This window comes from Cervus canadensis, chromosome 26 (genome assembly GCF_019320065.1).
Source record: "Cervus canadensis isolate Bull #8, Minnesota chromosome 26, ASM1932006v1, whole genome shotgun sequence".
NCBI classification, from domain to species: domain Eukaryota; kingdom Metazoa; phylum Chordata; class Mammalia; order Artiodactyla; family Cervidae; genus Cervus; species Cervus canadensis.
Window position 1 is genome coordinate 37300464 of NC_057411.1, and position 13561 is coordinate 37314024.

Consider the following 13561-nt stretch of genomic DNA (forward strand, 5'->3'; position numbering starts at 1 on the left):
TTGCAATAACGGTCATAAAAGGGCTGTAAGGGCCACCGTGGGAAATGGGATAGGGGGCTGATGAGACACGTAAGTAAAAGGATTGCTAAGCAGCATCAAGGGCCCAGCTGAGGATGAAGCTCATAAACTTATAATGGAGGAAATCAGCGTGCTTATGTGTTTTCTCCAGCTGGGCTCACACTTTGGCAGGAGGAAACAGCTTGTGGGGCTGCCCAGGATGAGGGTTTGGAAAACAGAGAGCTGCAGGAGACAGAGAGGTAAGAAAACAGACAGTCTTTGAAATTATTTTCATGGCTCCAGACTTAATAGGAAAAATGTTAATCCAGCAGGAGGATGACAGACTCAGAGAACAGGGAAACCTTGAAAGACTGACATCCTAAGGACATCCAGGGAGAGAAAGGGGGTGTGAGAAGGAACAGCATCCGTGTGTGACAACAATTTGACTTTTCATTTCCCTCTGCTCCCTGTTTCTCTCCATTTTCTTTTTTTTGTTGTTGTTGTTGTTTTTTGGACAGGAAATAGCATTTATTGGTGAGCGTGATTAAGGAGGGAACAGAGCTGATGCTCATGAGTGCAGGGCCCGCCATTTGTCCAGGGGACCACGATTAGGGATGTATTTGACCCCACAGCCGTCCGGGATGAGTCGCTTTTCTGCCATCATGTTCTCAAATTCATCCGCATTGAACTTGGTAAATCCCCACTTCTTGGAGATGTGGATCTTCTGACGGCCAGGGAACTTGAACTTGGCCCGGCGGAGGGCTTCAATCACATGCTCCTTGTTCTGCAGCTTGCTGCGGATGGACATTATGACCTGGCCAATGTGGACCCTGGCCACTGTGCCCTGGGGCTTTCCAAAGGCACCGCGCATACCTGTCTGGAGTCTAGATTGAGAAACAGCAGGCCAGTCATGAATGCCCACTAGGAAGAGTTGTCTCCAAGGTCCCTTAGGGCTACCTGTACAGGCAACAGGTTGCATACACTACCAAGGAGGCTGCTGTTTGCAGCCATTGCACACTGGGCCCCCATGGGGAAAAGAGCACAGTTGGCTTAATTGGCTGCAAACTCTCCATTTTCTTTATATTTCCCCACCAGGGAATTATTTAACCTCCTAAATTTACTAGATTTCCACTACATCCTACTCACTCATAAACTTCTATTGTTGCTAGGTAAATTGAGCCTCTCTCCTCTGTTGCTGTTTAGTTGCTAAGTCATGTCCAACTCTGCAATCCCATGCATTGCAGCACGCCAGGCTTCCTTGTCCTTCACGATCTCCCAAGGTTTGCTCAAACTCATGTCCACTGAGTCAATGATGCCCTCCAACTGTCTCATCTTCTCTCAGCCCCTTCTCCTCTTGCCCTCAATCTTTCCCTCTTTTCCCTCTTACAGTCTTTCAAAGTTTCTCTCATGGAGCACCTGAAATCCAAAGTTCATTCATTCAATAGCAGCTCAGGTGTGGTGTGTGAATTAGGAGCAGGCAACTCCTTGGGGTACAGGGGACCTCCCCCCCCCCAGGGCACACTGCTGGGAGGGTGAAGGGCAGCCTGGGTTTCAGCCCCTCCACTTCTCCCTCATCCATGTGCGCTTGTGCAGGGCATCCTTCCCTGGCTATATTTTCCAGTCCCAAGTGAGCCCAGTGAAAAAATGTTTAAAATATATTCTGCATTGTAGCTCTCTGGATTGGGAGTACAATCTTGATTTTATGAATAGATATATGAAAATCTTCTGTGGAAAACATTTTTTTAATGATAAAAAGTAAAGGTGAATATAGACAAAGAAGTGCATAGCTAAGAAGTCTCTAAAGTATAGGTCTTTAAACAAAAAAAGCCCCATGTCAGATGAAGTGGCTAAATTCCCTCTCTGATGGTGACTGACGACCCCATCATATCGAGAAGCTTAAAATTCAACGGTTCACTGCTGGATTCAAAATGTTGGACACATAAAGTGCAATTCACTTGACGAGGTCAAGTGTTTCAAATGCATTTAACGAGTCCAGGAATAGAGAGCGGAACCAGGGAATGACAGGGCTGTCTCTCAAACTTCTAAAAGACATCTTCCTTTGTCCTCAGCTTCCACATTCAAATCTGTGATTAGCAAGACAGCTCAGACTCTATAAACAGAATAGGAAGCTGGAATGGACCAGAAGCATGACTCTGCAGAAGAAAGGGGGCCAAGTACCTTCCCTTGGAGCTTTACATAAAGCTTCTTGAAGCCTTAGCATTTTTAGTTACCAAATTTATAACACCTACCTGCTCTCCTTTTTTTGTAAAGTCATATTAATCTACAGATAGAATGGAAAGATCTCTAAGACTAGTAACTCAGCATAATCTATGGAATCTGAGGAACAGCAGTTGCCATCTGTTAATAGTTGTTCAGTCCATAGATCGTGTCCGACTCCTTGCAACCCCATGGACTGCAGCCCACCAGGCTCCCCTGTCCATGAGGTTTTTCAGGCAAGAATATGGGAGTGGATTGTCTTTCCTTCCCCAGGTGATTCTCCTGACCCAGGGATCAAACCTGTGTCTCGTGGTAGCAGGCAGCTTCTTTACCACTGAGCCACCTGGGAAGCCCATCTGTATTGAGCATAATTTAATTTAACTGAAGACATTGTCTCCTTTCAGTGAAGAATGATTTTTTTTTTCTGAACATGCAGGATAGTACAAGATTGATCTTTTCGGGATTTCCTGGTGGCTCAGACAGTAAAGAGTCTGCATCCAATGTAGGAGACTGGGGTTTGATCCCTGGGTTGGGAAGATCTGCTGGAGAAGGAAATGGCAACCCATTCCAGTATTCTTGCCTGGAAAATCCCATCCTGGAGGAGCCTGACAGGCAACAGTCCATGGGGTCGCAAAGAGTTGGACATGACACCTTCACTTTTTTGTTTATATTTAGGTTATAGTTTTTTTTTTTTAATATAACCATGAATGCCCTTAAATCCAAACAAGAATGTATCTAGCAAAAGAGGACATGAACCATAAACTAATTTTCCTTTTGCAATGAAAATACCTATTGATGCCCTAGAAGACAGATCCTAAAAAAAATAAGAATTAGTGTCACTTAAACTCTTAATCTTTGGAATTGAAGTAGAAACTGAAAAAAGAAATAGTTCATTTGTTTATTATTAATAGTTCTCCTGATAAAGACATTAGCGTTTATGTCAATAACTGATTTACAAAAAAGACTCAGTCATGCATAAGTGAATAAATAGCTATGGAATTTAAATGACTACTTATCCCTTCTGCTAACAAAAATGCTTCTCGGCTACAAACTCTCACTGTGCATTTTAACAATAGGGATATAAATTAATTGCAAGCTTATTAAAGAAAGATAGGATTCAGAATAAATGTCCATAATACATTGCAAAAACAAATATAGTTTTAAGATTATATATAAGCTATGCCATCAGTTATTGCACTGGCAATTATATATTTACAAGTATGAACACATATGTACTTTGTGGTTAACACACAGAAATATGGAACTTGTATAATGTTTTCCATAAAAGCATGTTGCTACAAAACTCTTCTACCCATGGTTTCTCAAAGTCCACCTTTTCTCAGTGAAGGGAAAAAAGGTAATGTGTTTAAGTCTTAATCACCAGTTGAGTAATAGAGCAAGTAAATATTTGGGGCTTATGCTAGGTAACAAGGCCAAGAAAAACAATGAAATATAGAAGAATACAGCGTCCAATTCTGTCCTATTGCACCATCGCAACCTCAACTGTCTTACCGATACAAAAGGCAATATTTGAAGCTTAATGCTCCTTATACCAAGAAGGTTGTGATTAAAAAAAAAAGAAAAACCACTACACACGGAGACTATATTCAGTATCCTGTAAAAAACTATAATGGAAAAATTTTAATTAAAAAAATAAAAAAGAAGTTTGCAATTAAGGGTCTAAATTGTAAAAATAATGGAAAATAACAGGGATGCAAAAGTGTGCTCATATTCCAGATGTGGATCAGAAGGCAATCATGTCCCCTCGTCAGAGGCTAAATGGAAATGTGTGAGTAACGCTGCATTGTTTAGTGTAATGGCTCATTAGGAACTCTAAGAAGAAAAATGCACCACAGGATCAAAAGTGATGTTTCCAGAAGCAAAATAAAATCATCATTTGGGACCCACTGATCAGGCCTCTTTTGTGTTATTCAGGAAGCCTGATCACCCTCTGGATGGTCTCACTTCATACCATCAACCTAATTACCATAAAACACTTCTATCCAAATTCTGTGCTTCAAGATGGTTAGCTGGCTGTGTTACCATGTTGCAAATTTAAAAACTAATATTTAAATTTGTGTAAAATTGTAAATATCCTTGGTTAACTGAAACTCAGATTGAAAGACAGGAATGAAAAGCTTCAGAGGCTTTTCTTGACTCAATTATGGAGCATTACGTAAGTCATTTTTTGCATCCCATATTCTCAACTACAATATGCAAACAATATGCACAGTCTAAGCAACTGTTATGGTCAGCCATCTTGGGTTATACGTGTTGACCTTCTGCAATTTTCCGTTGATAGAAGAGTAACATTGTCTACCTTCCTTGAAACCTACTAAAATTTATGACAACATCAGATTTATAAAGCAATCTCATATATCAGGTTTGTTCTATGCTATTTGAGTCCTGCGAGATACCAATGTCTCCATTTCACAGTTGAGTACAGATGAGTTCTGAAAGACTGAATAATAAATACTATCACTGATAAAGCACAATGGGAAATTCAATTATTCTGAAGTGTAAGTGTATTTATAATTATAATAAGTGAACATGATAATATAAGGTATCTTAAATAATACCTTATATTATAATAATAATATAATTATATATAATATATAATATTTATATTATATTTATATTTATATAAATATATATTTAAATATATATTTATTTTTATATATAATTATATATAATAATATAATTATATAATAATATAAGGTATCTTAAAATATATATAGGGCTTCCTGGATGGCTCAGCAGTAAACAGTCCACCTGCAATGCAGGAGATGCAGGAAATGAGGGTTCATCCCTGGGTTGGGAAGATCCCCTGAAGGAGAAAATAGCAACCCACTCCAATATTCTTGCCTGGAAAATTCGATGGGCAGAGGAGCCTAGTTGGCTACAGTCCCTGGGGTTGCAAAGAGTTGGAGTCAGACATGGCTGAGCACACACATACACAAACAAAAAAAAATCTGTAATTGAATCAATAGTATGTAAATGTGCAAATATTTTACAGAGTTCAGATAATTTACTTAACTTCCATCCAATCTCAATCAGCAATAAACATACATTGAGTATCTTTCCATCATACAGCCTAACATTGCTGAGGTTGCATCTCCTTTGCTTTGATGTATATCTACAGATATTCCTTAATCTTTACCAGTCATTTTGTAACTTTGTGCCATTATTTCAAGGGTGATTAAATCAGAGTCTAGATAAAAGAGCTCCAATTCATCACCAAGATGAGAAAAGCTGCTAAAAGCATCAGTGAGTCAATAATATCTTTTTAAATAAAACTGAGCACATTGAAAGGGGGAGACTTTCCATAACTCACTTTTTAAAGCACATAGAAGTTACTATACTTTGAAGAAAATTCCAAGGATTCTGATGCTCTAATAATGTGATTTGATGATTATCAGTAATTATTTTGAGCATTTGAACAAATTCAGAAATTCTGGGGGCTGGTTCTTGGTTGTCTTGGTTTGGTTTTTGATGAGAGCTCTGGCCTACCCACAGTAATTCTACTTACTAGGGGTTTCCCAGGTAGCACCTGTCAATGCAGGAGGCACAGATTCAATCCCTGGGGATTGGGAAGACTCTCTGGAGGAGGAAATGACAACCCACTCCAGTATTCTTGCCTGGAGAATTCCACAGACAGAGGAGCCTGGTGGGCTACAGTCCATGCAGTCACAAAGAGTTGGACATGCTGAGCACTGAGGATACAACTCATTATTATTATTATTATTATTATTATAATAAGTACTATGTGGAAATAGGAAGGCAAAGATTCAAACTGTGTTCCACAATTAAAAAAACAAGCCATGAAGAAAACCATATAAACAAACTATGGTCCCACAATTAAAAAAACAAACCATGAAAAAAACTCCTTTTCCTTTTATCCCTACTAAAGCACAGGGGAGGTCTTCAATCAACTTGTATGCCTTATTATATCATCACCCTTAAGGAGATTCTACTTTGAGGCATATGGGAACCATCTTCCCTAAAAGTTAGATGGATACTAAAATCACATCTATCTTTTCCATCACTTTTTTTTCTTTTTAAATTAAGTTTTATGGGAGTATAGTTGCTTCACAACGCTGTGTTAATTTCTACAGTACAGCAAGATGAATCAGCCAACATATACATACACCTCCTACTTTTTGAATTTCCTTCCCATTCAGATCACCACATTACATTAAGTAGAGCTTCCCGTGCTATAGTATGGCCTCATCACTTTAAATCCTATTTGAGGGTAAATAAGGTTCCAACACATATGTATCTGTATACGGGTACCAAGATAATATAACTACATTTTCAGATGCTGAGCCAAGAATGGGCCCACAAGATAAAATGCTGTAACTAACTTACTTTTCTGCATCACAGTGTTTCTTACAGAACGTTTTCTATCCCTGTCCTCCTTCCATGTAGATCACACCCATATTAAATAGATCAAAAAAGCCACAAGTACAGGAATTCTAGACATTTTTTTCAGTCTCCATTCAGTTCAGTCACTCAGTCATGTTTGACTCTTTGCGATCCCATGGCCGGCAGCATCCCAGGCTTCCCTGGACTTCACCATCTCCCAGATCCTTAACCTGACCAGGGTGATAGGATATTGCTAGGCAGGCTCACTGTACTCACCAGTATCCACTTATCAAAGGAAAGTGATGAAATAAAAATACATGAACACACGATGTTCTGCTGACCATGTTTGGCAACTTAAATCTTAGATTGTTTATCTGCATGGAAACTTATTGCTGTAGACCACTGATTGAAGGACAATCACCAGAAATGATTTTTTACATTTTTGTAAATTATGTAAGTTATATTAACATATACATATGCAATATGTTATAAATTATGTATTTGTTATATATTCATTTTGTATATACACATATGGATATGTATCTAATTTAAAATAGATTAACCCACTGCATTATTACCAGGGCATCTTATGACTGCAATTACTTTTATTTCTATGTCTTCCTGTTCTAGTTGGAATTTTAGGAAAGTTTAGTTAATACACAGTGTATAATAAATATTTAATTTTCTAAGTACATATTTTTTATAATAAGCCACTGTAAGTCTACACTGTTTAAGCATTCAGCTTACATCTTTGACACAAATATCCTGTAAAAGATCACCTTGCAAAATTGCACTGGGACTGCTTACAAGTTGATTACATGTAGATAATAAAGAGGGGCTTCCCAGGTGGCACTAGTGGTAAAGAACCTACCTGCTGATGCAGGAGGTGTGGGTTCAGTCCCTGAGTTGGGAAGATCCCCTGGAGAAGGGAATGGCAACCCACTCCAGTATTCTTGCCTGAAGAATTCCATGGACAGAGGAGCCTGGTGGGTTACAGTCCGTGGGGTCACAGAGAGCCAGACACAACTGAAGTGACTTAGCACACATGCACAGATGATAAAGAAAACAACCTCAAGAAGGAAAGAAAATGTCATTTAAAATACTTCCTGTCATTTAAAACTGTACCATCAATTCTTTTCGATTAAGGGGCAGATCAAACTTGGCAAGTATTCTCTGCTGAACTTGATTGACCTGAATTTTGCCACCATTCCACTGTCACTTTAAATCATCTTTGCAGAATGAACTGAGAAAATAGAATGTTTTCTGGGTTTGACAAGCAATAGCAGAACTGAAGTAAGAGAAGATAATGAATTCCCTGCTGTTGATTTCTTCCTACGTTCAGTTTTTGTTCTGGAGCTGGTAGTAGACACAATGCTAATGAGATCCTCTTCTGATGATTGAAAAGATGTTCTGAAATGATTTGTTCATCTGGCTCCTGACTACTGTTGTCAAAAACACATTTTATAAATCACTTTGTGATTCCCCACCTAGGAAGCTACAGAGGACTTCTTTGTTCACATGGAGAAGGAAAGTCATCAGTTTCTTTTTGTTTCAATGGGTAATATAATTTCCTCAGTGGTAGAAAGAAAATTTTCATTTATTCTAAAGATTTTATATTAGATTTTCTGGGTTTATTTAATGATTCTAAATAATGACATATTTGGTCTATTATGTATGGTGAATGAAAAAAATAGCATGGTAATGGTGAATTCCTTTTGAAAATACTTTAGTATCACCTATTTATTTTCCTGATAGTAAGTAAGCAATGAAGCCATTCAAAGAGAGGAAACAACATATAAGAAACCAATAAAAAGTTTAAGGTAACAGGAACAGGAGAAAGGATAATCCATTTTAAACAAGTTAGGAGAATGGAGATTCTGTGACATAAGTACTAATATATCACAATTCACTTGAAAAGCAAAATCCTTCTTGTACATATACACAGAATTTTATAGTGATGTATGCCAGAATAAAAAAAATTGATGATGAATTTCCCACTTGGAGGAGGAGGAGGAATTGGTTCTTCCACAGTCTTATTCCTGTTCTAAATAAAATAAAATAAATCATATGCTTCACATTGTCTGCTCTCCACCTCCTTCTGGGGATCCCAGATACTCCCAGTCTCCAATTTCTCCCAGTTACTTTACTCAGGATCGTGCATGTGTGTGTGCTAAGTCTCTTCGGTCACTTCCAACTCTTTGCAACCCTATTGAGGCATTCAAAATACGCAAATCTGAGTTTTCATGAACAGAGAAAAGGTGTGGATTTTACAAGCATGTTGGGAATAAATGTGTTTTTGGTGTAGAGAGGTGGATGAACTCACCATTGACAAAATGCAACAGGAAAAAAAATTAAATATAAGGCAGGTAGATAGGACAAATTAATACAAAAGTAGATCTTCCAGAAAAATAGTACATCACAAACCCAAATTATAATAAGTAAACAGATAACTCAAAGTTAGGTTGAGGAAGAGGGACAAGGAAGAGACAACTATATACATATACAGAAGGTAATGTGCTGGAATTGTGCTATCTGTGCATGTGGTAGAATGGTATTGGAAGATGATGGAGATGAATACATAATCCCATTTCTGCCCCTTCATCTTCATCTTTGCTACTTTTATTTTCCTCTAATCTCAGGAAATTCCAAGGCTAATATTTTGGAATTCAGGTGTCCTTTTCTTGACAAGTTTGCTGATAAAGCTATCATTAATTTTACTGATTTTACTGGAGTAAAAATTGTACTCAAGGACAGTTTATTTACTGAGATTTGTTTCAATTACTATACTTAAGACCTTGTATGATTTCATTTCTGTACAAGGAGAAACAGAGGCCCCATGTATCCTATAAGGGGCTTCCCGGGTGGTTTAGATGATAAAGAATCTGCCTGCAATGTAGGAGACCCAGGTTCAATTCCTGGATAGGGAAGATCTTCTGGAGAAGGGTATGGCTACCCACTCCTGTATTCTTGCCTGGAGAATTCCATGGACAGAGGAGCCTGGTAGACTACAGTCCATGGGGTTGCAAAGAGTTGGATACGACTGAGTGACTAACTCTAGCAATTAGCTAGTGCCCTATAAAAAATGCTACAAAACTATTAGTTCTAGTAGATATTCAAGTGTTTCTGGGACAATCTGTTAACTTCTTAAGCAAAATGATGCTTTAGGTCTACTTTTTAATCTTTAAAAATCTATTAACTTCCTCTTAATACCACTCTTGATTTTTGTGGTAGTTTTACTTGAAAGAAAGTGAAATGGTTCCAATGAAGACTGGAACATCTAAACTGAGAGTCTTGGAAAAATTTTCTCATGTTCTACAACTTTTCATTTAAAAAAGGTATCCACGGATCATTCTACTTTCTCCACCTGTAATCTCTCCTCCTTCACAGGAATTTTTGTTCTCTGTCTTATTTTCTATTTTGCTTTGAAAATTCCTCATGAATGTAGTGACCTCTTAAATGGGGTTCCTACTCTCAAATCACACAGTATCCAAATCACACAGTAGAATGCAGAAGAAAACATAAACATGTAATCTAGAAAATGAATTAAGCCTTGTGATGCTACGTTGCTTTAGTCATGTCTGACTCTGCAATCCTATGAACCATAACCCACCAGGATGACCTGTCCATGGGATTGTCCAGGCAAGAATACTGGAGTGGGTTGCCACACCCCTCTCCAGAGGATCTTCCCGACCCAGGGATCGAACCCACATCTCCTGTGGCTCCTGCATTCCAAGCGGATTCTTTACTGCTGAACCACAGGGAAGCCCAAATTAAGCCTTACTAATATTTAATACTGGTCTCTCCCAAGCACATTTTATCCTCCTCACATTGGTCATATATGATCTAGGGTAAAAGATGCAACTTGGAAGGAAAAAGGGAATTTCACAGTTTGGGGACAGTTGACAGAGGCACTCTGAGCTCCTTCCTTTGAAAATAATACAGTTTGGTGTGTCTGCTTTTTAGGAGATTTATAGCAATCATCTTAATAGTAGACTATTATACTGTATGTATTCGTGTTAATGCCACAACAAATCACCACAAACTTAGCTGCTCAAACAACATAAATTTATTATCTTACAGTTCTTCAGGTCAGAGGTCCTACATGAGTCTCGCAGGGATAAAGTCAGGATGTCAGCAGGCTGAGTTCCTTTCTGGAGGTACTGTAGAACAATCTGTTTCCTTGCTCATTTGGGTATTGCTGGAAAATTTCAGTTCCTCGTGGTTGTATGACTGTGATCTCCATTGTCTTGCTAATTGGCAACTGAGGGTATTCCCATCTTCTAGAAGCTGCCCTACTCCTTGTCTCATGACACTTTTCCTCTGTCTTCAAAACCAGCAACAATAAGGCAAGCCCCCTCATGTTTTGCATCTCTGTTCCCTTCTCTCTTCTTGCATCTCTCTTATCCATTCTTCTGTCTTCCGTTTCCATTTTTAAGAATTCATGTGATTACAATGGTCCCACCTTGACATTCTAGGATAATCAATCCCCCATTTTTAAGGCCCTTCATCTTAAAGTTATATGGCAAAAGTTCCTTCTGCCAAATAAGATACCATACCAAGAATTCTGGGGATTATTTGAGGGACCATTATTCTGTCTACCACACCTTGAAATTGCTTTGTGTAATACAGAAGTTCACCTGCAACCTTGTGTGTGTGTGTGTGTGCTCAGTCACTCAGTTGTGTCCAACTCTTTGTAACGTCATGGTGGCTCCTCTGCCCATGGGATTTTCCAGGCAAGAATACTGAGCCATTTGCTCATCCAGAGAATCTTCGTGACTCAGGGATCGAACCCACATCTCTTATATCTCCTGCATTGGCAGGTGTTTCTTTACCACTGTGCCACCTGTGACATTTTGTGTCACAAAGATGTTGACCTGCAACCTTGCATCATAATAAATAAACATTAAAAATAAAAATTTACCTAGTTTTTAAAATATCTACACAATGAAGTTTTGACCCATTATTTTAAAATATTAAAATATTCCGTCTTCAAATTGCAAAAACAGCTACTGATTGACACTGGCAAAGACTGAAATTCCCTGGGTGAATTTCAATAAAAACCTTGGTATATTTGATAAATGAGGTTTGCTGCTGCTAAGTCACTTCAGTCCTGTCCGACTCTGTGCGACCCCATAGACGGCAGCCCACCAGGCTCCCCCGTCCCTAGGATTCTCCAGGCAAGAACACTGGAGTGGGTTGCCATTTCCTTCTCCAATGCATGAAAGTGAAAAGTGAAAGTGAAGTCGCTCAGTCGCGTCTGACTCTTAGTGACCCAATGAACTGCAGCCTACCAGGCTCCTCCATCCATGGGATTTTCCAGGCAAGAGTACTGGAGTGGGGTGCCATTGCCTTCTCCGAAATGAGGTTTAAGTGCTAGTAAATGATTTAGTAGTATACCAGCCAGGCACTTCTGCCATTTGCATTGACTAAGCATTGAGAGTGAGCTTAAAATGAGTTGTCAACATGAAGTGAACTATTAAAACTTATATCCACATGAAAACTGCACACAAATGTTTAAAGCAGCTTTACTTATAATTGCTAAAACAAAAGCAACCAAGATGTCTTAAGAGTAGGTGAATGGATAAATAAACTATGGTACACCCAGACAATGGAATATTATTTACTGCTAAAAATAAATGAGTTTCAATCCATAAAAAGACATGAGAGAAACTTAAGTGCATATTACTAAGTGAAAGAAGAAAATCTGAATAGCCAACCCAATAGTCTGTTGGATTCCAACTATACATTCTGAAAAAGGCAAACTATGAAAATAGTAAAAGGATCAACTGTTGCCAGTGGTTGAGGATACAGAGAGAAATAAATAGGTGGAGTATATTGGATTGGCAGGGCAGTGGAAATACTCTATATGATACCATAAAAATGAATACATATCATTTTACATTTATCTAAAGCCATAGCATGTATGACACCAAGAGTGAACCCTGCTGCAAACTATGGCTTTGGTGATTATGATGTGTGAGTGTAGGTTCATCAGTTGTAATAAATGTACCACTCTTGTGGAGGATGTTGATACTGGGGGCTACCATGCATGTGTATGAGCTAGGGATTTTTGGGAAATATCTGAATCATCTTCTTGATTTTTCTGTGAATCTGAAACCACCCTTAAAAAATAGTCTTAAAAATACATTTTTTAAAAATTGAAGTGAACCAGATTTTAGGATCATCTTATGAAATATGAAAAACATATATATATCAAATGAGAGGGGGAAAAAGGATTTTTAAAACAAAATCGAGAGTTTCCCTGGTGGCTCTATGGTAAAGAATCCTCCTGCCAATTCAGGAGACACAGTTTCAGCCCCTGATTAAGGAAGATCCCACGTGCTGTGGAGCATCTAAGCCTGTGTGCCACAAATATTGAGCCTATGCTCAAGAGCACGTGCTCCACAACAAAGACAAGCCACACGGTGAGAAGCCCACACACCACTACTACAGAATAGCCCCTAATCGCTGCAACGAGGGAAAAGCCTCTATAGCAACAAAGATGCAGCACAGCCAAAGATAAATAGTAAAATAAATAAAATTATTTTTAAAAAACCTATTTTAAAATAATGTTTATTTCATCTTCATCTCATCTCTTAAAAGGGATATTTGTGTTTTGAAACAGATATCCCTAATATAGCTTTAATTTATACAACAAATAAATATACTGTTGTAAGTAAATATCCCTTATAAATAAATATCAATATACATGTATACTTATAGTGTGTGTCCTAAATTTTTGCTTTATAGTTGTGAGCCACAAAATTGAAAATTACACTAAGAAGTTCACACTAAATATATCTGGATGCTAAATTACAAGTTAAAACTACAAAAAAAAATGCTTACCAATCTGGTATCATCACTCTTGTAAGAGTTTTATAACCAGCAAGTTAGATCCTGATTTGTCCTCATTTCAATTTGCCACTCAAAATGTCACAAAAAGAACGGTTACCAAGGAGTCCAAAATCCTTCCATTTTGGAA

General features: G+C 38.2%; 2 protein-coding genes and 1 non-coding gene across 11 annotated transcripts in view; all 3 read right to left on the reverse strand.

The window, feature by feature from the left end:
* MAPK10 (mitogen-activated protein kinase 10) overlaps positions 1-13561 on the reverse strand; it is a 603644-nt gene that overhangs the window by 129931 nt on the left and 460152 nt on the right. The gene's annotated exons all lie outside the window — the stretch shown is intronic.
* Positions 511-1060, reverse strand: LOC122428342 (60S ribosomal protein L10-like). Its single transcript, XM_043448320.1, has one exon. It carries the CDS (start codon positions 974-976, stop codon positions 566-568), a length of 411 nt encoding a protein of 136 aa, XP_043304255.1. The 5' UTR covers positions 977-1060; the 3' UTR covers positions 511-565.
* LOC122428559 lies at positions 927-1061 on the reverse strand. Its single transcript, XR_006265773.1, has one exon. It is a non-coding gene; the product is annotated as a small nucleolar RNA SNORA70 (small nucleolar RNA).

Excerpts from the sequence above, each read along its gene's own strand:
- LOC122428342 (XM_043448320.1), bottom strand. The coding sequence starts at position 976 with ATGCAACCTGTTGCCTGTACAGGTAGCCCTAAGGGACCTTGGAGACAA.